Source organism: Aquarana catesbeiana, linkage group LG05 (genome assembly GCF_042186555.1).
Source record: "Aquarana catesbeiana isolate 2022-GZ linkage group LG05, ASM4218655v1, whole genome shotgun sequence".
Lineage (NCBI taxonomy): Eukaryota > Metazoa > Chordata > Amphibia > Anura > Ranidae > Aquarana > Aquarana catesbeiana.
The window spans coordinates 244,718,821-244,744,206 of NC_133328.1; the positions used below are offsets into that span (position 1 = coordinate 244,718,821).

Sequence of the window (25,386 nt, forward strand, 5' to 3'; positions counted from 1 at the left end):
TCATTAAACATCACAGGAAGCACCCTCATGGCTAACAGAGGACAGAATTAGAGATAGACTTGGAAAACTTAACATTAATAAGTCACCGGGACCAGATGGCTTACACCCAAGGGTCCTTGGAGAACTTGGTCAAGTAATTGCCAGACCATTGTTCCTAATTTTTACTGACAGTCTAGTAACGGGAATGGTACCAGCTGATTAGAGAAAAGCCAATGTAGCACCAATATTTAAAAAAGGGCCAAAATACATCCCTGGGAATTACAGACCAGTTAGCCTAACATCAATATTAAGCAAACTCCTGGAGGGGATGATAAGGGACTATATACAATATTTTAGTAAAGAAAACTGTATCACTGGCAGTAATCCGCATGGATTCATGAAGAATCATTCTTGCCAAACCAGTCTATTAACCTTCTTTGAGGAGGTCAGCTGCCGCCATCTAGATACATGGTGTATCTGGAATTTGCAAAAGCATTTGACACAGTTCTCCATAAACGTTTACTGTACAAAGTAAGGTCTGTTGGCATGGACCATAGGTTGAGTACATGGATTGAAAACCGGCTACAAGGGCGAGTTCAGAGGGTAGTGATAAATGGGGAGTACTTGGAATGGTCAGGGGTGGAAAGTGGGGTTCCCCAGGGTTCTGTGCTGGGACCAATCCTATTTAATTTGTTCATAAACGACCCGGAGGATGGTATAAACAGTTCAATCTCTGTGTTTGTGGACGATACTAAGCTAAGCAGGGCAATAACTTCTCCGCAGGATGTGGAAACCTTACAAGAAGATCTGAACAAATTAATGGGGTGGGCAACTACATGGCAAATGAGGTTTAATGTGGAAAAATGTAAAATAATGCATTAGGGTGGCAAGCATATGAACTACTCAATGGGGGGAGATCCTCTGGGGGAATCTAGTAGATGATAGGCTCAGCAATGGCATGCAATGCCAAGCTGCTGCTAACAAAGCAAACAGAATATTGGTATGCATTAAAAAGGGAATTAACTCAAGAGATAAAGCGGTAATTCTCCCACTCTACAAGACTCTGGTCCGGCCTCACCTTGAGTATGCTGTCCAGTTCTGGGCAGCAGTCCTGAGGAAGGATGTACTGGAAATGGAGCGAGTATAGAGCAGGGCAACAAAGCTAATAATGAGACTGGAGGGTATTAGTTATGACAGGTTGCGAGCACTGAACTTATTCTCTCTGGAGAAGAGACGCTTGAGAGGGGATATGATTTCAATTTACAAATACCACACTGGTTACCCCACAGTAGGGACAAAACTTTTCCGGGGAAGGGAGTTTAATAAGACACGTGGCCACTCATTAAAATTACAAGAAATTAGATTTTACCTTAAACTGCGTAGAGGGTTCTTTACTGTAAGAGCGGCAAGGAATTGGAATCCCCTTCCACACACGGTGGTTTCAGCGGGGAGCATCGATAGTTTCAACAAACTATTAGATAAGCACCTGAACGACCACAACATACTGGGACGTACAATGTAATATTGACACATAATCACACACAAAGGTTGGACTTGTGTCTTTTTAGAACCTCACCTACTATGTAACTATGTAACAAAATGGCAAAAGGGAACACAGATTATCAATGGAAAGCTGGTTGGCATTTTACATGCTACTTCTACAAAGTTTGAAGGGGTCCGGAACTCATGGATAAGCTATATACAATCCCCTTCTTAATAACCTTTGCTATGGCGATTGGGTCTGGTGCTTGGGTGGGCTGTAGTTTTGTTTTTTTTTTGTTTTTTGTTTTTTCTCAAATCGTCTTTCAGGACAGCCTTGGAGAGAGCGTAGCTCCTCCCATTTTCCAGGAAACACATGCAGCTTTAAAATCCCTCCTCTTCCACCATGGCCTCAGTTACTGTATTTCCTCCGCCATGGTGGAAGCACTGCAGGAACCAGGGGGAGCTGTGCTCTCACCAAGGTGGAGGGGTATTGGCTCACCTCAAGGCGTTGTTGTTTTCTTCAAGCGACCATCCCAGCTCCCCTCCCAGTACTGGCAGGGGGGTGCTCCGGTGTGTCCCAGCCTCTCCAGCTCAGCGAAGCATTGGCCCGCAGATGGTGGCGCGTCCTGGTGCCCAGGGTCCGCGGTGTATTGGCTCAGGTGGCCAGGCGAGTTTGTGGCATTCTCACATGATAGTCCCGGCTGGCGAATGACGTCACGTTCAGCGGTACGTCTTCCTGTCGGGGCAGGAACAGTGGTTCCAAAACCTGGAACGCAGAGGTCAGGGGGCGGGTCTATCGGCCAGTGCTTTCGGGTTCCAGCCCTCGTGGATGATGCCGGAACCAAGAATTTTAAAACCAGATGGTTTTTCGCTCAGTCCCCGCTGCTCTCTCTGCAAAATGAATGAGAGATATACAGCCTCTGCAGAAGCAAGCACCCCAAGCACTGGTTAGGCCCAGGTAAGAGGGGTACAGTGGTGCCCCAATCTTCTCCTTATGGGCCTATGTGTTTCTGTTAATGTACCTCCCTGGGGGAACCTGCGGCTGCAGGGCCTGAGATGACTCCGCTCAGACCCTGCAGCCTGAAGGGGGGCTATATCTGATGGGGCTGGCACCCTTTTGGGGCACATGGTTTCCTTTTGTCCTGGTGGAGGGCTGTCTCACTAAAGAGATGATGGTGTACTGTTATAGCAAGGATGCTTGGGTGATTCTGGTTATTTTTTTTCTAGGTTAAAGCTTCAGCAAAATCTAAACCTGCTCCACCAGCTCAAAAGAAATGTCTATCTTGCAAAAATCCTCTGAGATTCATGGCAAAAACCAATGTGCAGGACCTGTATAGCAGAGCTTGTTGAAGAGGAGACATCCCAACAATGCAAGGATCTGTTTTCCTCTGTACAAGAACTGACGAACTCCCTAAGCTCAGTCAGATCTCTGCTGGTCAGAACCCCGGCAAGCCAAGCTGAACCCCAACAGCCTCCGTCCAGCCCCCGAGCATCCACCTCTAAGGCAGCAGAGGCTATTGACTCAGGGGATGAGGGGACAAGTTCCTTCAGGGATTCAGACAAGGAGGAAGAGAAAGATAATGGCTTGTACCTGGACATCCGGCTATCACTAGATAAGGTAGATGATCTCTCAAAAGCAATCTGCACAACCCTAGAGATCCAGGAGGAAAAAGTACAACTGTCGGTGCATGACAAAATGTACCAGGACTTGGATGAAACAAAGCACAGTGTGTTTCCGGTCCACAGGGTCCTGAGACACACAGAGACTGAGGTCTGGAACAAGAAACCCTGGTTGGACACGGCGTTCTCACGGGTATCCCATCGCACGGACTTTGTGTTTAAAGATATGGGGGTACTAAAAGACGCAATGGATAAGAGGGCAGATTCTCTCCTGAAAAAAGTGTGGGTAGTGGCCAGGAACCTGGAATGCTGGATTGAAAAACCTTTTATTTTATTTATTTATTAATTTTTTTCCAAATATCTATTATTTTTCCATAAAATTATTTGTTACAACATAAAGTTTTTACTTCATCTATATTCCACTCTCGCAGGAGCTTCCACATAACTCTCATTTACAATACTTACATATCGCAATAAAAACAGGAAAAAAAGAAAAATACACACATTCTTCCCCTTTAATCTCGTGTCACCTTGTGGTTTGTTGTACCCCTTCGTTTTCTTACCTACATTTCGTTACTTTCTTCCTACATTTCTGTATTTTCCTATTTCAGTCATTTTATCCTTAGATTGGTAGGAGGCCATTGTGATCTCTTCTATCCAGCTTGACCAAACCCTTTAATATTTTCCTTGATGTCCCCTATTGCAATATGTTTCTCTATACAAAAGTATCATTTACTAAATGCTTCCAGAAAGCTATTGAGGGAGCCTCTGTTTTTTTCCAGTTCAATACTATCACTTTTCTTGCATAAAAAGCAATAGGCTTATTTGTGTTTTCCTAGCTATAGTAGCAGCAATATTATTCCCCATCAAACCCAAGAGACAGGATCTTACTTCCTGTTCCAGAACAACTGACGTCACTATCGCAATCTCCTTTATGACCTTTGTCCAAAAAATAGTGATATCGGGGCAGGACCAGAATATATAGATAAAATCTCCTGGGATATTGCCACATCTCCAGCATTTTGGGGGTTCAATGGACTTATATTATGTAATTTGTGTGTTGTATAGTACGTTCTATGTGTTAAACGTATACAATTTAAGATATCTCAAAGAGAGACCGATATCTGAAAGGGGTATCCCCATATCTCCTCCCAATTCTCCTCCCCTAGTTCCGGAACATCTCTTATCCAACATGCTCGAAGTTTACTCATATCCATCAGGCATACTTCTACCAAGTAGGTATATAGTACTGAAATGGGTTTCTCTTCCATTCTCCTCCTAGTTATCTGCTCCAGCCCAGTTTCCTCTAGTTGTTGAAAACCTTGAGGGAATTGGGCAGAGAGAGCATGTGCAAATTGCATATATCTGGTAAAATAGCTCCATCACTCCTGCAAATGGTATCACCATTTCTCCCTGCACTACCTGGGATAGTTTTTTAACCTTATATCTGGTCAAGGCTCCTGGATCTTGAATGGAGTTTAAATGCGACAGCTGAGGGTTCCTCCACACCGGAGTGTTTGGAGATAAAATCACCTTGGAGTGTTTTTCCCACGCTAAACCTGCTCTCCATGCCTTTTATAGCTGTTGCCATTGAGAGCTTAAATCATATGCAGATTTCAAGCCTTTAAACAACAATGCCTGTAATGCTTCTGTGGAATGTAACACTGCTGCCTCCAACATTATAACAGGATTATATCTGTCTGGATTTAACCATCCCCCTGCCGTTACCAGCTGTGCTGCACAGGTAATATTTGTGAAAGTCTGATAAAGGCCTGTCCCCCTTTGCTCCAATGGTCGCGTGTAGTCAAATTAATTCTAGGTAGCTTATTTCTCCATAAAAATTAGGAGAAAGTGCTATTGTGTAAAAAAAAAAAAAAAAAAAAAAACGATTTCGATATCCACTGTGGTGAATTTCTGAATACAAAAATTTGGGAAGAATCTTCATCTTTATTAAATTTATGCGACCTGTCAGTGATAGGGGTAGTGTGTCTCATATTTTTAGCTTTTTCTTCTCTTCTTGTACTGCTGGAGTTCGATTAAACAAAAAAAAAAAATCACTGACCTGTCATGTAATCTAAGATATTTTAATACCGTTACCCACTGCAGTGTCGAATTCGAAAGGCCATATCTACTACACCTTGATTGATGGCAAATAGGATTTACCCCAGTTTACCTTAAGCCTTGTATATGTCGAGTATGTATTTAACAAATCTAAAGCTCCCTGCAACAATGGCCCAGCGTCACCCAAAAAGAGTAACATATCACCTGCATATAGGGCTACCCTCTCCTCCAGCCCCCCATTTGTAATCCCTGAATATCTGGGGAAGTCTAAAGAGCCTCTGCCACTGGCTCAATTGCTATAGCAAAAAGGGCCGGAGAGAGAGGGCAGCCCTGCCACGTTTCTCTATATAGCAGGAAAAACGTTGACAATCTTCCCCCCCCAGATTGACCGCTGACATAGGATTGTAGTATGTTTGAATCCAATTTATAAACACTAATGAAAATCCCATTCTTCTGAGTATTTCCCATAGAAGAGGCCATTCGATAGTATCGAAGACCTTTTCTATATCCAGAGAAGCCACCGTTCTGGTCCCCTCATTAATATAATGTGCGTGCATATTGGTATTCAGTCTACGTAGATTAATGTCTGTTTTATGGGGCATGAATCCTGTCTGGTCCGAGTCAGTGATAGTTGTTAACAATGGTTGTATTCTCAATGTCAGTATTTTAGTCAATATTTTAAAATCTATATTCAATAATGCTGTTGGTCTATATGAAGCACATAATTTTGGATCTTTCATTTCTTTTTTTATATAAGAGCTATATGGGCCAGTCTCATTGACTCTGGAAGACCCCCTTTCACTTGTTCATCAGTGATATACGTCCACTAGTTTTGGGGCTAAAAAGTCCCCATACTTTATATAGAATTTGATAGGGATGGAAAAACTTAAAGGTCACGTGGAGGCGGGTACATCACAAAAGAAGTTGCTGGAATCCTTTCCACTGATGCTTAAAGCGGTAAAGTACATGGCTGATGCATCAGCGGACTCAGCAAAGATGTCGGCGAGATCTTCAGCTCTGGTGAAAACTTGGATTGGAGATATGGCATCCAAGATAAAGTTGTGCGGGTTTCCTTTTTCAGGTGACTTACCTTTTGGTCCAGACTTTGAGGCGGTCCTGGACAGAACAGCCGACAAGAAGGTGTTTCCTTCCAAAAAGAAACAACCACCCAAAAAGGATTTTCATGCTGTTCAACAGCCCCACAAAAATATGCACCAGGACCAGAAGAACCGCTGGGCCTCCCAAAAGGGCAGGGGAAGAGGGGGAGTTCTCTTCAGACCCCCCGATCAGCCCCCCCTTTATTCTCCCTTTTTTGTTTCTTTGTCCCTTTTTTTTCTCTCCCCACTCCCCTTCTCTTTTTTCCCCTCTCCCACTTTGGTGTAGCAGATTAGGACTGTTATTGGCACCAATATTCTCCAATCTGGGTAGCAGTTATAGGAATGAAAAACATTTTATATCTTATATTTTAATTGTAGATCATCAAATCGGTCTTCATACCATCTTCTATTGGCCTAGGGACCCCTTTGGGTGCCCCTCTCTACTCTTTCTCCCCCCTCCCCTCAACCTGAATATTCCCAGTCCAGCACACCAATTATTCTAAAGTGAGGTAGGTTTGGATACCACTAATTCTTGAATATATCATGTTTCTCTCTGCAAATACTGAGTTTTGCTCTTTATTATATGCCTTTTTATATGATCAATAGATTTGGACCATCTACACCTTTGCCACGACGGTGGGGCATTGGGTTGGATCTCTCCCTTTCTACTTTGCTCCCCCTTTTTGATCTCCATTGTTGTCTCGTAGTTCTTGCCTCTGCCCTTTTGGGGCACTTTGCAGTTCAGCGCAGCCATTCTCTCCCTGTTTTTTGCCTTTCACCCCTTTCATCATACTCAAGATATGTTTCTACATAATTGGTTAGTAGACATGGTTTTTAATAATGAATTTTTAATTTATAAAATAAAGTGCCCGCTTGTAGATAAGGAATTTTTCTGTTTTTCTTAAACAGTTGTATGCATAGATTCTGTACTCATATTTTTTGAATTGGAGATATCATAAACCCTTATACCACTTTCTCTTGATGAAGAGGAATGACACATAATCTCGAAACGCATAGAGTTTCATTCTGTCCATTTGCACAAGAGTGATGTAAACTAAGTGGTTTTCTATGATCTCATGTGGTTACATTATATTGGATTTGTAAACCTGTGATACAAACTCTCTATGTATCTATCTTTTAGAAATGTCTATTAAACTTTTATATACATTTTATACTTTTTATTGTCTGCATACATAATCTCTGGAGTAATCGCCTTTTAAAGTTCCGCCAGAGAGTTCTTGTTTTGCTATTTCTGATCAGCCCCCTAAAAACAAGTGACGATCTCACTCCATTGGGGGGGAAGATTATAATCTTTTCACCCGCAGTCGGAAAACAACTACAAGCCTGTTCGTAAAAAACATCATCACCCAGGAGTACAGTTTGGAGTTTTCAGAAATCCCTCCGAGCAGATTATATATTGCCAATCTTCTGAAAGACGAGGAAAAGGCTTCCGCAATGACAATCCTGCTTCAGGATCTGATACAACAGGAAGTCATTATCCAAGTCCTAAAACATCAGGAGGGGCGGGGTTTCTATTCACACATCATCTTGTGGATCCATTACAAACAATTTCTGATGGACACAATCTATTCGATAACAAAGCTATTGACTCCAAATTGCTTTATGGCATCCCTGGATTTAAGGGATGCTAAGGGATGCTTATCTGCACGTCCCGATAGCCCAGGCTTCCCAACGGTTTCTCTGTCTAGCTCTCAAACTGGGGAGTTCAATATGGCATCTCCAGTTCAGAGCGCTGCCTTTCGGACTATCACCCCCCCCCCCCCCCCCCCCAGGATCTTTACAAAAGTAATGGCGGAAGCTCTGGAGCCTCTGAAGCTAAGAGGCATATCGGTCATCCCATATCTGGACGATCTGTTACTTTTTGCAGACTCCAAAAACCAGGTCCTGACAAACCTGCAGGCAACTCGGGCTCACCTCAAGAGCCTAGGTTGGCTACTAAATCTGGAATATACAATAAACTCAGTACTTCAGAAAGTCTTCCTCCCACAGGAGAAGATAGAGAAGGTCCAATCTACAGTAAGACAGATTTAAACCTCTGTGTCTCTCTATCTCTGTGTCTCTCTATCTCTGTGTCTGTTCGGACAGCTATGACAGTTTTGGGTCTTCTTACGGCGTCAATTCCAGCCATACCGTGGGCCAGTCTACATTCCTGCTGCTCCAAATGAACATTCTTCAAAGATGATCACACCAGGAGCCTCTAGAAAAACAAATGCAGTTCACCTCAAACATAAAAAGAGTGCTGTGATGGTGGCGGGATTCGACCAACCTAACAAAAGGTCTCCCCTGGGTCTTTCCCCTGGACAAACGTCTAACAAACATAAGGGGTTGGGGAGCCCACTTGAATGGCCAGACCGCTCAGGGTTCCTGGTCCAAAGCAGAAGCCTGGAAGTCCTCAAACTGGCAAGAACTGGAGGCCATCTTTCTTGGACACCTATCCTTTCAACAGGCAGTCAGGGGACAACATGTGCAAGTACTCTTGGACAATACAACAGCGGTAGCTTATGTATTAAAACAGGGAGGAACCAGGAGCAAAGGGCTCTCGGAGCTAGCCAGCCAGTTGCTTACCTGGGCAGAGCGAAATGTGGCTTCACTGTTGGCGATCCATCTAAAGGGGTTCCAGAACCTGCTAACAGACCTGCTAAGCAGAAGGAGAGTGGTAGAAGCAGAATGGAATCTGAACCAAGAAGTCTTCTTGATGGTCACCTAAGTATGGGGACAACCTCAAATAGATCTGTTTGCGAGCCAGCAAACTCAAAAGTGCCGATTTTTTTTTTTTTTTTTTACTCCACCAGGAAGATCAGGCCATAGGCATAGATGCTTTCGCTCATTCCTGGCATTACTAGCTGTGCTACGCTCCCCCCGCCCCCTTTCCAGCTGGTCCTCAGGAAGTTCAGAGAGGAAAACCCTAATCTGATCCTGGTCACTCCCTTCTGACCGAAGAGGCCCTGGTTTGCGGCTCTACTAAATCTAGCCGCAAAACCTCCCTGGAAGCTACCATCCAGAAAGGATCTACTAACACAGGTGACCCTGAACCATCCGGAAGCAGACCGGCTACAACTGACCGCCTGGTTTTTGAAGACGACCTCCTAAGAGCCAAGGGGCTGTCAGAAAAGCTTGTGAAGACACTACTCTCCAGAAGGAAAGAAGTGACATGGGCCATATACATACATATATATATATATATATATATACTTCAAAGTATGGAAAAAGTTTAACTCCTGGTGCTCCTCCAAGAGTTTCCAGGTCAAAACTATAGTTTCAGTCTTCGAATTCCTTCAAATCAAATGCTCTCTTCATAATCTTCTCAGGATTCCGTAAAGGGGGAAAAAGCTTCCAAGAGCACTGTATGTAGGTGGCTTAAGTGGGCAATCCATAGAAGCCTTCAAAGCTAAGGGAGAAGTATTGCTGCCCACTCTACGAGATCTACGGCAGTTTCCTAGGCCGAAAGGGCCAGTGCTACGCCTGAACAAATATGCAAGGCTGCTAACTGGTCCTAACTGGTGCTAACTTCTCTACATTCCTCCGGCACTATAGGTGGGTCCTGCTGTCCTCTGCAGATCAAGCCTTTGGCAGGAAGGTGCTGCAGGCAGTGGTCCCACCCTAGGGTAAGTTTCTAGGTTATCCTCTCCAAGGCTGTCCTGAAAGGCGATTTGAGAAAAACCTAGACTTACTGGTGACTGTATTTCTAAGAGCCTTTCAGGACAGCCGTTACTACCCTCCCTGTTGTCTTAGAAGTATTTTAAGCATCTGTCATGGTTGTGTTGGTGGTTTTCTGCTTTGTTTTCCAGCATGTCAGAGATCACACAATAACTGAGGCCATGGTGAAAGAGGAGGGATTTTAAAGCTGCGTGTGTTTGATGGAAAATGGGCGGAGCTACGCTCTCTCCAAGGCTGTCCTGAAAGGCTCCTAGAAATACTGTAACCGGTAAGTCTACCTTTTTTTTTATTTTATTTTTTTCCCTTTTTCCTTTTTTTTAAATTTTTTCCTGTCTTCGATGGTATGATGATCTCTTATCAATCACTAATTGTATTATGATGGTCATGCATACAATATTACCCATTGTGGAATAAAGTGTAGAACACCCGCTCCCCAGTTTCTACTTGACTAGCTTTGGTCGATCTATGACCGTATATTTTGACCTATACAAGTTTACTGTATTCACCATATGTGCTTTTATTGTGTATTTCTCTTTGCTGTGTCTCGCCTGCCTTGCAGAATTTTACCTGAATTTGCCTGCAGAGGCCTACTACTGTATAGTGGTTCTACTGCTTAAAACCTTTATAAAAACATTGAAACAGAAAATGTAACACAAATTAGCAAGTATGCATATGTACACAATTTATAACTTGTAATTTCTGAGTATTTGCATAAAAAATATACTTGGTTCTGCTTTAACCTCCCTATAATATTTAGGCTGGATTCTAACCTGCATTTTTTCGATTGATGTGTTTTCCACTGAAGTCAATAGAAATGCTTTTTAATGAATACAGTATGATGGGAATGCATCATGGTGTGTATCAATGTATTTTGATATTTGTTATGATGTGTTTACGTTTAGTACAAAGTGCTTTGCAACATTTGCCAAATACTTAGACAAGACCCATTAATGCTCATTGACATGCATTTTGATGCATTTTATATTGATTTCAATTTAAAAAGCATTAAGGGGAGAAACACGTAGTTTAATACAGGAATAATGCCGTATTGCTTTATGCAGGATTAAAACCTAAGTTTCTTTACAGTGACACAAACTACTGTCCTAAAATAATAGTTGCCAAAATAAGGCAAACCTCTAAAATGTCCATGATGGTTACATAGGTTGAAAAAAAGTCCATCTAGTAGTTCAACCAAAAAAAAAAAAAAAAAAAAAATCATGCAATCCTATATACACAATCCTTTACCCACAGTTGATCCAGAGGAAGAGGAGAAAGCCTCAGCAAAGCATGCTCCAATTTGCCACAGCACAGGAAAAAATTCCTTCCTGATCCCCCTGGATCAACTTTACCTATAAATGTTAGTACTCAATTATATTATGTTATGTACATTTAGGAAAGAATCCAGGCCTTTAACGTAATCTACTGAGCGGGCCAGAACCACCTCTGGAGGGAGTCTATGCCACATTTTCATTGCTCTCACTGTGAAGAAACCTTTCCGTATTTGGAGATTAAATCTTTTTTCCTCTAGATGTAAAGCGTGCCCCCTTGTCCTCTTGATGACCTTAAAGTGAATAACTCAACACCAAGTTCACTATATGGACCACTTATGTATTTGTACATGTTGCTCATATCCCCCTTTAATCTCCTCTTCTCAAGAGGGAATACATTCTTTTCCTCTAATCTTTTCTCATAGCTGAGATCCTCCATGCCTCTTATAAGTTTGGTTGCCCTTCTCTGCACTTTTTCCAGTTCCCCGATATCATCCTTTTTGTGAACTGGTGCCTAAAATGTATGTATGATGCATACATATTCTTACCCCCCAAGTGCATAACTTTACATTTATCAACATTAAACCTTTATTTGCCACCTAGTTGCCCAATTAGACCGTGCATTGAGGTTGGCTTGTAAATTGGAGACATCCTGCAAGGACATTCATCCACTGCATAACTAGGTGTTATCTGCAAAGACAGAAATGGTACTTTTAATCCCAGACCCTATATAATTTATAAAGATATTAAAAAGTAAAGGTCCCAACAATGAACCTTGGGGTACACCACTGATAACCTTAGACCATTCAGAGTAAGAATCATTAACCACTACTCTCCAAATTCTTTTTTTTTTTAGCGGTTTAATGTTTACCATTTCTTCTATTCAGGTGTTTGGTCATGGAAAAGCCAATGGAGAACCAACATGGGCTCTGTTACTGACAGCAGGCATATGTGAAATTGGTATTCTCATTGCTTCTTTGGATAGTGTTGCACCAATATTGTCAATGTAAGTTTTGTATTCTAGTTTATGGATGTGGCTTTTTAATCTTAAAATAAATATATTTTTTAAGAAATAAGCATAAATTACTTTCTGAATCACAAGGAAAATATGTCTGTATAATTCTTAAAGTTTCTTGTAACATACTGCATGTCATTTGCATTTTTTTTTTCCATTTAAAAGAAAGTTTATTAAAGGTAACATATGTTACAAATAATCACTGTTAAACATGTACATAGGAGGAAATTATCTACTTCAGATTCATATAGTGCTAGCTAAAGTCATATATAGAGAATATAATTAAGAGTTTCAAGATCAAACATTGCGCATGTATTCAACTAGGGGTTCGGTTACTTTGTCATGTTTTGAAACTTTATGGTCACTTTAAAGTCGCTTCTCAAACAGAATATTAGTATATAAAGGTATTGATAAGAGGTAGCAGTTAAAGTAAGAAAAGATCTAGATTTAAGAAGGAAAAAGAGTGTAGCAGTGGTCGAATCAACATAAGAGAAAATAATATAGAAGTGTAGAGTCATTGGCTATAAAGAGTGGTCGGAATATTTCATCTATAACATATCAAACCATCAGTTCCACATTATCGCCTTGTACTCTACTCTCTGTATTCAGCAAATAAATGTAGAGTTTATTTGCAACTTGAAAAGGAGTTCTGTAATCATGAACGTTCCCATTTTAATACATTAATTCATCAGACAAATAATCCAAAGTCGGGTTGAGTATAATACATAATACAGGTTGAAACCAGAAAGCCCTTAAAAGAGGTGTATTAAATGACCTCAGTCAGGTTCTATTGATCTCAGCTTCTCATATTCTCGTGAATATCTAAACGTAAACCAAGGAGACCATGTTTTGTGGTATCTCTCAATCGCATCGTTGGACTGAGCGATCGTTTCCTCCATGTCTCGAATATCAGTAACCTTGTGTAGCCATTCTTTAATAGAAGGCACATGTGTAGATTTCCAATAGAGAGGTATAAGGGTTTTGGCTGCATTCAATAAGTGCTTAGATAGAGACCTCTTGTATTTTGGAAGTGAAAAATTGTTGACATGGAGCAAACAACCCACCGCGTCCAACTCCAACGAGGTTTCCGTACTTTGGCGTATGATTTTAACCACCTCTGACAAATATGGTACTATCTCCGGGCATTGCCACCATATGTGAAGAAGAGTGCCTTTATCTTTCTTGCAACGCCAGCAAAGTTCTGAGGATTGAGAATACCATTTATGCAGTTTAGTGGGGGTAGCATACCATTGTGTAAGCAATTTTTATATCCTGTTTCCTGCATTCTGTTGCTCAATGAGCATTTATGTGCTAAAATACATGCCTTTTGCCATTGTCGGTCAGACAACTCTACCTTGAGTTCCCTATTCCAGTGCTCTCTGAATCTGTCCACGGCCGGCTGTTTTGTGTCCTGTAGCCAGGTATAAGCCAGTGAAGTTGCCTTCCGAATTTCCGCTCCCTCCAGGCACACTGACTCCACCTCTGTCAATTGTCTTACGAAATGTTTCTTTCTGTGAGTGTTATTGACATAGCTACGTAATTGAAAATAGGTCCAGAGTGGTGTATCCTTCATTTTTCAGTATAGCATAATCTAAGATCAGATCATTTTTGAAGCAATGTTTAGCGAGTAGGGGTGATTCAGCATCTAGTGCTTGTAGTGAACGATTTTGCAATCCCGGTGGGAAGTCAGGGTTGTTTCGGAGTGGGGTGAGGAGACTTAAGGGTGTGGAAAGGTCTGTTTTTTTTGTCAAGTAATGAAAGATCAACAAGGTAGCATTCAGCAGAGGGTGTTGTTTCATAACCGGTGGGTATCTAGTCCATGGTATCCAAGGAGAAAATTTTAAAGGTATTGGGCTCAGGGCATTTTCTAGGAGTACCCAGTCTTTGAGGTTCTGGTGACAGTGCCAGTCAATAATCCTCGTGATATGGGATACATGATATTTCCTATAGTCAGGTAGGCCCATTCCCCCACAAAACCAAGCTGGATCGATTGCAGTTTCTGAAAAAAAACTTTAAAATACCACAATGGGTAAGGTTCTAAAAAGATAAAGGATTCTAGGTAATATTGACATTTTACAAATAGCAGCTCTACCGAACCATGAGAAGTTTTTGGTGTGCCAGGATAGTAATTCTTTTCCTATGGGAAGGTTCTTTCAAATATCTGGGAGAGTTGGGGAGTTAGCCAAACACCTAAATACTTGAAGCCGCTCATCTACACAGCCCCTTCAAATGGTGTCCTCGGCACTCATTTATTTTCTCGGGTAGAGTGATATTCATTGCCTCTGATTTTGTATAATTAATTTTTAGATATGAGATATACCCATAAATTGAGAATTCCTTCATTAATGTGGGGATTGAAGTGAGAGGTTCCGTCAGAAAAAATAATAAATCATCAGCGTAGGCTGCTATTTTAAATTCTGTATTATTGATCTTAAATCCCTGGATATCTTGCGTGGCCACCACTTTCCTGATAAAGGGTTCAAGAGATAAAATAAAAAGGAGTGGGGAAAGTGGGCAGCCTTGTCTAGTGCCGTTGGTAATGGTTACCGTATTAGACAGAGAACCGTTTATTCTTAATTTGGCTGAAGGATTCTGATATAACGCGGACGTCCAAGTCATCATGTGCTTACCAAAGCCAACATACCGGCATGTTGCCAGCATGAAGTCCCAAGCTACTCGATAGAAGGTCTTCTCCGCGTCCGTAGACAAGAGCCCTCGATCTTTCGCATTCTGGCAGCGTGAATTAAATTTAATGATTTTGTGACGTTATCCTTTGCTTCCCTACCGGGCATGAAACCTGTCTGTTCCGGACCAATAAGAGTATGAAGTAGGGGCTTAAGTCTGTTGGCTAGTATTTTGGTTAAAAGTTTAACATCCAGATTTAGCAATGAGATTGGCCTATAGCTGGGGCATTGTGTAGGATCTTTATTTGGCTTAGGTATGACTGTTAAGTGTGCTAGAAGAAATATTTGAGGTATGTCTCTAGGTGTGGAGACCTCCAATTTGGAGCCTTAGAGGAGAAACCTCGGTCCAGCGAAAGAGAGACAGGAGCGTGATCCGATATAGATTGGATGCCTATGTTTGTTTCTGCAACAGTGTGTAGGTCTTTGCGTGATATGAAGATATAGTCTATACGTGAATATCTTGCATGTGGGGCAGAATAGTAGGTATAATCTCTCCCTTCTGGGTGCATATAACGCCAAGCGTCAATTAGATGTAAGGAATTCAGCAGCGTTTTTAGGCTTTTCAGAATTCGGTAGGTTATGTATGATTTGCTGGGGGATGTGTCCATCAAAGGATTCAAGGGGATATTAAAATCTCCTCCTAAGATTATACGTCCCGAATAAAAACCCTCAAGCTCCTTCATCATTTTCCTACAGAAGATTAAGTGTGATGTATTCGGGAAGTATATATTGGCCAAAGTTGTTGGGATACCATTGTGTTTCCCTTTGATTAGGAGATATCTCCCTTCTGGGTCTGCTAGTTTGTCAGTCAGTTCAAAGTTTGCGTCCTTGCTAATCAGTATGGAGACCCCTTTAGATTTAGTCAGGGTATTTGTAGCGTGGTGAGCCTCAATAAAATAGGAGTCAGTGAGCCTGGGTATGTTGTTTGTTTTAAAGTGTGTTTCCTGTATGAATGCGAAATGAGGCCTACCTTTCTTTAGCTCCCTCAAAAGGGTCGAATGCTTCTCAGGAATATTCAGACCTCTGATGTTATGAGAGACCACTGTGAGGTTGCGACCCAATGATGAGTAAGCCATTATTCAACCGTGGACAGATCCAGAGAGCGGAACCCTGTAGACAGCACTGGTCAAAGAACACGTGAATACTCTTGAATATATTTCTGAGGAACAATTATATGAAAATAAACAGCCACTACTAAAAGAGAAAAGAATAAAAAAGGAGAGAATAGCAGCAAGAATATTGTCATTTATTTTCACCTTTGAAATAGATAAACTATCGTGAAGGTCTTATGTAGTACCTTCTCCAGTGGCCAAAGACCTACTGGAAGGCACTTTGCGGGGGAAGTGGGAGGTATCGACCGATACGGATAATAGGTCCGAAAGCTCACTACTCTGCAATGGGAGTAGACTCACTTAATGGGAATAGGAGGAATAGGAGGCCCGCAGCTTCGTCATGTAGCTTATCAAGGGGGTATACTTAATTAAGCCACTCTGCATCTCAACTTGGAGAAACAAAAAATGCCTAAACAGAAACAAAAACAACCACACTATTAAATGAGGAGGTGACATTGTAGATAGAGGGTACTATTGGCATCTGAGGGTGGATTTATTACCATCTCCCATCCTAATCGGTGTCCAACGTTTGGGACATAGCCAGGGCACTGGGGAGTCCCGTTTTCCTAGCTACTCATCTTCCCTGTGGAAACCTTACCAATTACTTGGCATTCCAAACCAGTATTCATAATAAAGACATATATAACAAAAACTGTATAATAAAATTCTGAACTTGTGAACCTGTTTAAGGAAAAAAGAAATGTTAGGTTTCACCCTAAAATCAGCAGGAACAAACCAGTCACTACAGACAAGCATATAACCAGCCATGGAAATCAGCTTTTGATGCCCAGGTTCAGCTAGTTTCCTTCCCCTGGATCTATTGTGTAGTGAAAAGGTACAAAGATCAACTTCATCCTGTATCACCGTCTATGTGGAGGGGGTCTTCAAGGCATAACCCACAAAGACCCAGGCTGAAGTTTGTGCCAGCACACATTTTAAATCAGTTGTTCTGTAGGCTGAGTAAGGAGTGAATGGCAAAAGTTCAGTTTCCACACTGATTTGTAATGTATCCTGATATTCGATCAAAATTCAAATAAAACAACTGGTAGGAGAAAAAACAGGAAACCAAAAGAAAAATTATCATGTAATCAGAAAACAGGACGTTGCAGGAGACATCAGTTGCTTCCCAAAGTAATATGGCAATTATGCCCTTGAATAAAGGGTGGAGAGACTGTTACAACAACCTCTATGCATCCTCCAGAATTCCTCATCTATGAACCTTTGGAGTCCCAGAAAGTGAGCTTCCCTGTCTGCCCTGCTTCATCTTCTTAGATTGACGCTTGTCAGGGGAGGCAAATGGTGAGCAGGGAGGACTCCTGACCATAGGAGGAGGGAGAAGAAATTCTCGGTACCAGTCCGGGAGTTCAACCTCACCTAATTGTAAGGAGTCGCAGAACTCTGGGAGGTCTTCTGGAGAGCATAAAGAATGCTGTCTGCCATTGTGCGTCACAAGTAGGGCGAACGGAAAACGCCATGTATATCGTAAATCTTTCTCACGGCGCTTATCTAGGAGGGGTCTCAGAGCCCTGCGATTTTTCAAAGTTATTTGAGACAAGTCCTGAAATAGCATTATTACTTTGCCATTGAACACAATTTGATCATTGCGGCGTGCCTTTGCATAATCTCTTCCTTCAGTGCAAAGCTCTGTAGGCATGTTATCTGGGCCTCTTGCTCTTAGAGCCCTGTGTGCTCTCACAAATTCTATGTCAGTGTCCTCAGGCCGTTCCAGTAAGCTATTAAATACTCTTTGAAGGGCAGGTGTGATTTGATTGTTATCTACCGTCTCAGGGATCCCTCAAACTCGTATATTGCTCCTTCTTCCCCTATTATCAAGGTCCTCCAGGTGTCTATTCATTTCTATAAAATGACTGGAGTGTGAAGAGGTAACCTTTTCAAGCCTGCAAATCACTTTCTCCCTCTGTTTTCCAGCAGCCTCGGCCGAGGCCATTTTCTCAGTAAGCACCAGCAGATTAGATTTGAGATCAGTGATTGCTGCTGAAAATGTGGATTTAATGTCTGCTGCGAACAAGGACATATCAGCATATGTGAGGGGGTGATTGGAGTGTGAGGGTCCCCTACCGTTGTCCTCCGCAGCAGACTGGGAGTCTTCGCTGTAATCCTCCTCTGTGTGAGTCGGCGCCATCTTGGCTCCGGCCATGTTGCTCCTGGTCAGTGATTGATTCCGGAATATGTCTGATATATTCCTGCCCTGGGATGCCGTCGCCGAACGGCGGGATCGGGTGTGTGGTGTCCTGTTATTCTGCCTGCTCATTATCGAGAGCCGAGTGGCGGGCTTAAGGCTGCGGGTCTGCCGGAGCTCCTCTAACAAGCGGCCATATCCGTCGAGCACCAAGCCACGCCCCCATCATTTGCATTTTTAACTCGATAGCTCTTGTTTTATAATCATTCCTTCTGTCAAAAAGGAGGAGTTGCATGTGCTCAAGTGGAAAAAAAAATCTCTTTTTGGAATTGGTTTACTAACATGTAAAGTCAAAGGAGTTGAAAAAAGAAATAAGTCATTTCCTACATTTATTTGGATAGGAGCTGACATGAAAAATGTGCTATGGGAAACCTTTCCACTAACCATAGCAACAAATCAAGATATTTGTTTCATTTTCCAAACCTTTATTTTAGAAATGTTGAAAGCTGTTACGTCATTGTTGGCAGAAGACAATTGAATTAACACTTTTCCTTCAGCTCCACGCTGTTTTTTTGTAGGCTTTTGTTATGATCAGAAAAAGCAGCCACCACAATAAAAAATGATTTCCTAAAGACCTTATTGCAAAGTTTCTCAGTTTTCAGCAATTAAGAATAGCCTTTTACTTTAATATAAAATCCTGACAGATGTATTGAACAATCTAAACTGTCATACAGCCACAGTGATTTAACTGTTATGGTTAACATGGCAAATATATTTATATGTGGCAAATTTTGACTCAAAAACACAACTTTTAACCTGCACCTGTCGCTATTAAATTTATCGGCAAGTCTAATTGGGAGTGACGCTGGATTTAGGGAAAAAAAAAAGTTTATTTAGACTTGAAATGCAAAGTGCTTAATACGCAGCTCCCTTGGACAAAGGTAGCTGCAAAGCACTGGGTTGCCTAATCTGTTGTGCTTCATAATCCAATATACATTATATTGTCAAAAGTATTTGGACACCTGCCTTTACACACACATGAACTTTAATGGCATCCTAGTCTTAGTCCATAGGGTTCAGTATGGAGTTGGCCCACCCTTTGCAGCTTCAACTCTTCTGGGAAGACTGTTCACAAGGTTTGGGTTTGTGTCTATGGGAATGTTTGGCCATTCTTCCGAAAGCGCAAGCTCTGGGGGCACCCAAGCAGGCTTGCTCCCAAGCCGCAGCCCTGCGTCTCCAATTATACTCAGAGCTGCTTTTCTGCCCCGCCCCCTCATTCTTCTAATTGGATCACTGGCTGATTGACAGCACCAGCTAATGGCTCCCGCTGCTGCCCCAGCCAATAAAGTGTGAGAGTCCCCAGAGAGCCAAGGCTATTGTGCACATCGCTGGATCGAGATAGGGCTCAGTATGGGGGGAGGGGCTGCTGCACATTGGTTTTTTACCTTCATGCATATAATGAACATTCTAAAACATTAAAAACCATCTTAAGAGCCTTTATTTTTGACCCTGCAGTTCCAAGTGCCAATTTTACCTCTCATGTCCTAGCTTCCGTTGGGGGGAGATTTACTAAAACCGGTGTACACAGAATCTGGTGCAGAAGTGCATAGTAACCAATCAGTTTCTAGGTTTCATTGTCAAAGCTTAATTGAACAAGCTGAAGTTAGAAGCTAATTTGGTTAGTATGCACAGCTGCACTAGATTTTGCGTGCACCAGTTTTAGGAAATCTCCCAGATATTGTATTCCCAAACAAGCAGTACTGGTAGCAACTTTTTTCCAACTTTTATTGTCTCTGCAGTGCAAACCAAGGAGGCCAGATGATACACCCAAGAACCTTTTAGATGCAGGGGACCTTTCCCACAGTGTTATATTAGACTTCGACATTCATCAGGGCGGGCATCCAGGGAATGCATTATCACTTAAGCTGGCTATACATTAAATTAAAAATGACTTGATTCCCCCATCCACACATTCGATGGGGATGGGGGAAATCACTCTAGCTGTGCTATTGTTTTTTATTGGCGGGGAGACTTCCCCACCATCAAAATACACTGAACTATAGCTGGCGGCACTAGTCATTCAGGAAGAAAAAAAGTTGGGAGACCAACTTCTGTACAATCAGCCTGCTCATACATTGATCGAAATTCATTCGGTCCCTGCTGAACTGGCCACATTTCGATCCATGTATGGCTGCTCTTAGAGAAATAACTTTGCAGTGACAGCTTATGTATTTCACATAATTCAGCTAAAATTGACATTTGATTACAGCATTCTCCTTTTTAACTTCATCTGTTTTTACCAAACACAGGTGCAGTGTTGCAGATTGTTTGTATTCTCATTTTGGTGTATAATCCAGCCAGCTGATCTATTTTTACCTCAACATATTTTTTTACCAGAACTGGCCAGATTTAGTAATGACCATATGTAAGGCCTCTTGCACACTGCAGCTTGAAAACGCTCAGTACAGGTTTTTTTTTTTACTGAGCTAAAATACAGCCTATTAATTGTAATGTGTCTATGCAAACAGGCGTGTAAACAAGAGCTGTGCATTCTTCAGTAAAAAAAAAATAGAAAAATCGGCATTTTTGGTCAGTAATTTTATGCTTCGTGTGCGCAAATATGCGTGATTGTGCGCAAATACCCATTTAAACATTGTTCACAACAAAAACGTGAGAATAAGTACATAAAAAAAAAAAGTCTGAAAAGGTAGATACTCAAACAGGAGTATTGTGTGCAAGAGGCCTAATGTGCAGGGGGACTGAGAACACTGTTGTAATAATGGGATTGTGATGTGAAGGATCTAAGTCTAGGTTTACATTATTGCTACCTGTGTTCTGCATGTAGGCAGCTCATTCATTTCTATGACCCTTTTTGTTAAAATTGTGCTGCACCAAACCGGTTTGACACTCACAAAAACCTTTGGCGATGCTTTGAGGTGCCTCTATTATACGTGTTTATAATTTTACTTGCTTCTGTTGCCATGTCTTCATAATTGCATATGCAGCTATGTACTGTAGATCCTAATACTAGTGACTGACAATGCTACAGAAAGAGTATAACTTTCTAAGAATTATTATTCATTTGAATGAAACATAGACTTGCATTATTATGTTCTGTCCATTTTTATTTCTAATAGGTTTTTCTTGATGTGTTACATGTTTGTTAACCTGGCTTGTGCTTTACAAACATTGTTGCGAACGCCAAATTGGAGACCACGGTTTAGATACTATCACTGGTAAGAATATTCTGTTTTCTTTGGTCTTTAATAAACATCATATATATATTTTATATTTCACTGCACAATACCTTGAGAGCCTATTTACTCCAGCCTGATCAGTTGGAGTTTTTAATGCACGTATGTTCTGTTATGTGATGATGTGCATTGTGGTAAGGCAGTTCATTTGTTTGCCCACAAGCACCACAGCATATCAAAAACCGTGCAGGCAGGACCTAAATGAGAAACCTCAAACTACCCAAATGCGTTTACCTCAACAATATTCATACAAAAAAAAAAAAATAGGACTGGTGAAACCTTCTAAGAAATAGCTGCACATCCTTTTTTTTTTTTTTTTTACAGAATACAGAGTTCAAAGAACTAAGCGTATGAAATACACATTAGCTACGCAGATAAAAGTAATATACAATATTGGCAAAAAAAGGCTGCCCTCAAATATATAATAAACCGTGCAAAATTATAATAAACATAATTCAAGACATAATTCAAGCTGTGTCCAATCACGGATTATCGGTAATCCTCCCCTCGCACTGACAGCTCAAGAGGAGAGCTGAACACTGGCAAATCCACACAGGGGACATCTGCACTGACAATCAGGGCACTGATCATCATAAATATATTTTGTTACCTATATAATCCATGTATACTGTTCAGTACTATGAATAGTTGTAGTTACAGTGCCATTGCAGAGAGGGTCTTTCGGCAGTAGGTGCCAGGTACAGGCAACAGTCCCTAAACTGGAGATGTCAGTTCCCATTTAATGTCCTTCTGGAGTGGGCTATGTGATCAGGACACTTGTGTGAGTGCAGAATCAGTAGATGAGCAAGCTCAAATGTATTTTTTTGTTTTTAATTTACACAGAGAGTGTGAGAAGGAGAGAGTGAATTTGCAGTAAAGAATGTGCATGCACGAGAATTTAAGCAGGGGAACCAGTGATTTGTGTTATATGGTGAGGGACCACACCTGCCAGAAGGCCAGAAACGGGTGATATTTGTGAGTGACATTTTAATATCTTTGTGATATTCTAACCATTAAACTGGTTGCGCACGGATACAGTTTCTGGCCTTTTATCTCTGAGCTGAGGAATGTATACAAGGGGACATTGAAGCGAGTAGAGATACAGATCTTGGCATCATTATATAAGTGCATATAGAGCCATAAAGTGCTTGGGTCTAAACATTTGGTGAGTCTCAGTGTGCAGGGGGAGAGGGTGGAATCACAGAAGAGAACAGCTTTGCATGACAAGAACGAATAACATTTTAGTGTGTTGGATAGATCAGTATTAACACCACTGGTGGTCCTTTATATTGTTTGGATGGTTTTATGAACACTTAGGTGTTGATGTACTAAAACTGGAGAATGCAAAATCTGGTGCAGTTATGCATGCCACCCATTTAGCTTCTAACTTCAGCTTGTTCAATTAACCTTTCACAAAATAAAATCTGGAAGCTGATTGATTTCTATGCAGAGCTGCACCAAATTTTGCACTCTCCAGTTTTAGTAAATCAACATTTTAGTGTTCATTTTATAAGGTTTGGGTCACTGCACATTCTAGTTCCTGTTCTGAATCATTCACTAATCCTGAAGTTCTTGTAAGTAGTTTTCACTGACTGGGAAGATAATACATTGCAAAAAATAGATGGAAAGATCAGTGTCCGCTCTAGAAATCTTCCAGCAAATCTTTTGTATAATTTTGGGGGAATTCAAATTGCTGGCAGTGTCTTACTTCACTTTCCATACCAAAGAAAAATTTAACAAGAAGTGAAAGGATATTTTGCCAACCAGAACATTAATAGCTATTCAAACTGTTGAATTCTATATGCGATTCAGTACAGTGACAAAGAATAAACAAAAAAAAAAAATAGAGTCCCAATTGTGGAGAATTCCCCTACACTTCAACACCTGACAGTTGGTCAGGAAGTAGCTCAACAAGCCCCACAAACAAGTATAAAATATGAAGGTGTGTTTATTAATTTAGGCAAAAATCTGAAATTTGGGGAAAATAATACATTTCAAAGTAATGCCAAGATTACAGAGTTATACTTTGTTTCCCTTATCACATGATTATTGGTGCCTTTGGAAGCCACGGTACTGTACTCTGTACTCACACCCTGTAGAGCAGTGGTTCTCAACCTCAGTCCTCAAGTACCCCCAAAGGACCATGTTTTCAGGTTTTCTTTTACTTTGCACCGCTGCTTTAAATCAATATCAATGACATGGTATTAATGAGATCTATTTTATCTAAGGGAAGTTCCCGGGGCATAGCCCGTTGGGGGTACTTGAGGACTGAGGTTGAGAACCACTGCTGTAGGTGACTGAAAAACTGGAAGAAAAAGCCAAAGTTGGGCTATAATGCTGGTTTATTGTAGCTGCTGAGCATTCAGTTTTGTTTCTCTGTAATTTGGACAATGAGCTATTAACTTGAGTAGAGAAGCCTGCTGCTGCTGCTTCTCTCTTTACATAGTCGGGTTGAAAAAAGTCCATCTACAACCCCAATTCCAAAAATGTTGGGACACTGTAAAATCTACATTAAAAAACAGAATGCAATCATTTTCAAATCTCATAAACCCATATTTTATTCACAATAGAATAAGGAAAACCTATCAAATGTTTAAACTGAGAAAATGTACCATTGTAAGAAACAGAGTAATTTTTCAAATTGATGGCAGCAACACGTCTCAAAAAATTGGGACAGGGCCATGTTTACCATGGTGTAGCATCTTCTCTTTTAACAACACTCTGTAAACATCTGGGAACTGAAGAGATCAGTTGCTGGAGTTTTGGGAGAGGAATGTTCCATTCTTGCCTGATATAGAATTATAACTGCTGAACACTGCTTGCTCTTCTCTGTTGTAGTTTTCATTTTCAAGATGCACCAAATATTTTCAATTGGTGAAAGTTCTCGACTGTATACAGGCCAGTTAAGCACCCAGACTCTTCTACTATAAAGCCATACTGTTGTCAAAGATGCAGTATGTGGTTTAATATTGTCTTGCTGAAATATGCAAGACCTTCTCTTAAAAAAACATAGTCTGGATAGGGGCATATGCTGCTCTCCAAACTGGATATATGTTTCTGCACTGATGGTTCTTTTCCAGATGTGCAAGATGCCAATTCCAGATGCAAAAACCCTCCTCCATGCCATCAGAGATGCAGGCTTTTGAACTGAGTGCTGATAACCCGGAAGGTCCCTTTCCTTTTTAGTCCAGAGAATGCGGTGCCCATGTATGCCAAAAAGATTGAACATTTTGATTAGTCTGACCACAGAACAGTTTTCCAGATTGCAACAGACCATTTTAAATGAGCTTTAGCCCAGAGAAGATGGCAACATTTCTGAATCATTTTCATATATGGCTACTTCTTTGCATGATAGAGCTTTACCTTGTCTTACCGTGATTTGTGGAAGTATTCCTGAGCCCATGCAGTGATGTCCATACCAGAATCCTGCCTGCTTTTATTGCAGTGCCATCTGAGGGCCCGAAGAGCACAGGCATTCAGCCTTGTCCCTTGCGTAGAGAAATTTCTACAGATTCTCAGAATCTTTTGATATTATGTACTATAGATGATAATATACATAGTTAGGTTGAAAAATACACCAAAAAATACAATCCCATATACACAAATCTATACCCACAGTTGATCCAGAGGAAGGCAAAAAACCCCAGCAAAGCATGCTCCAATTTGTTACAGCAGGGGAAAAAAAATTCCTTCCCGATCCCCCGAGAGGCAATCGGATTTTCCCTGCATCAACTTTACCTATAAATGCTAGTACCAAGTTATATTGTGTACATTTAGGAAAGAATCCAGGCCTTTTCTAAAGCAATCGACTGAGTTTGCTGGAACCACCTCTGGAGGGAGTCTATTCCACATTTTCACAGCTCTTACTGTGAAGGAACCTTTCTGTATTTGGAGATGAAATGTTTTTTCCTCTAGACATAAAGAGTGCCCCCTTGTCCTCAGTCTGACACGCCGCATCTCCGATCGTGGTAAGGAGCCTCTGACAGAGGCTCCTTA

General features: G+C 41.3%; 1 protein-coding gene across 3 annotated transcripts in view; it reads left to right on the forward strand.

Annotated features, from left to right (window-relative positions):
- The window catches only part of SLC12A7 (solute carrier family 12 member 7), a 919,795-nt gene that overhangs the window by 557,357 nt on the left and 337,052 nt on the right, over positions 1 to 25,386 (forward strand). For all 3 annotated transcript variants that reach the window (XM_073630658.1, XM_073630657.1, XM_073630659.1), the window contains exons 13-14: positions 12,073 to 12,191; positions 21,274 to 21,372. In XM_073630658.1, coding sequence (XP_073486759.1) covers positions 12,073 to 12,191; positions 21,274 to 21,372 — 218 coding nt within the window. The remainder of the gene's footprint in view (positions 1 to 12,072; positions 12,192 to 21,273; positions 21,373 to 25,386) is intronic.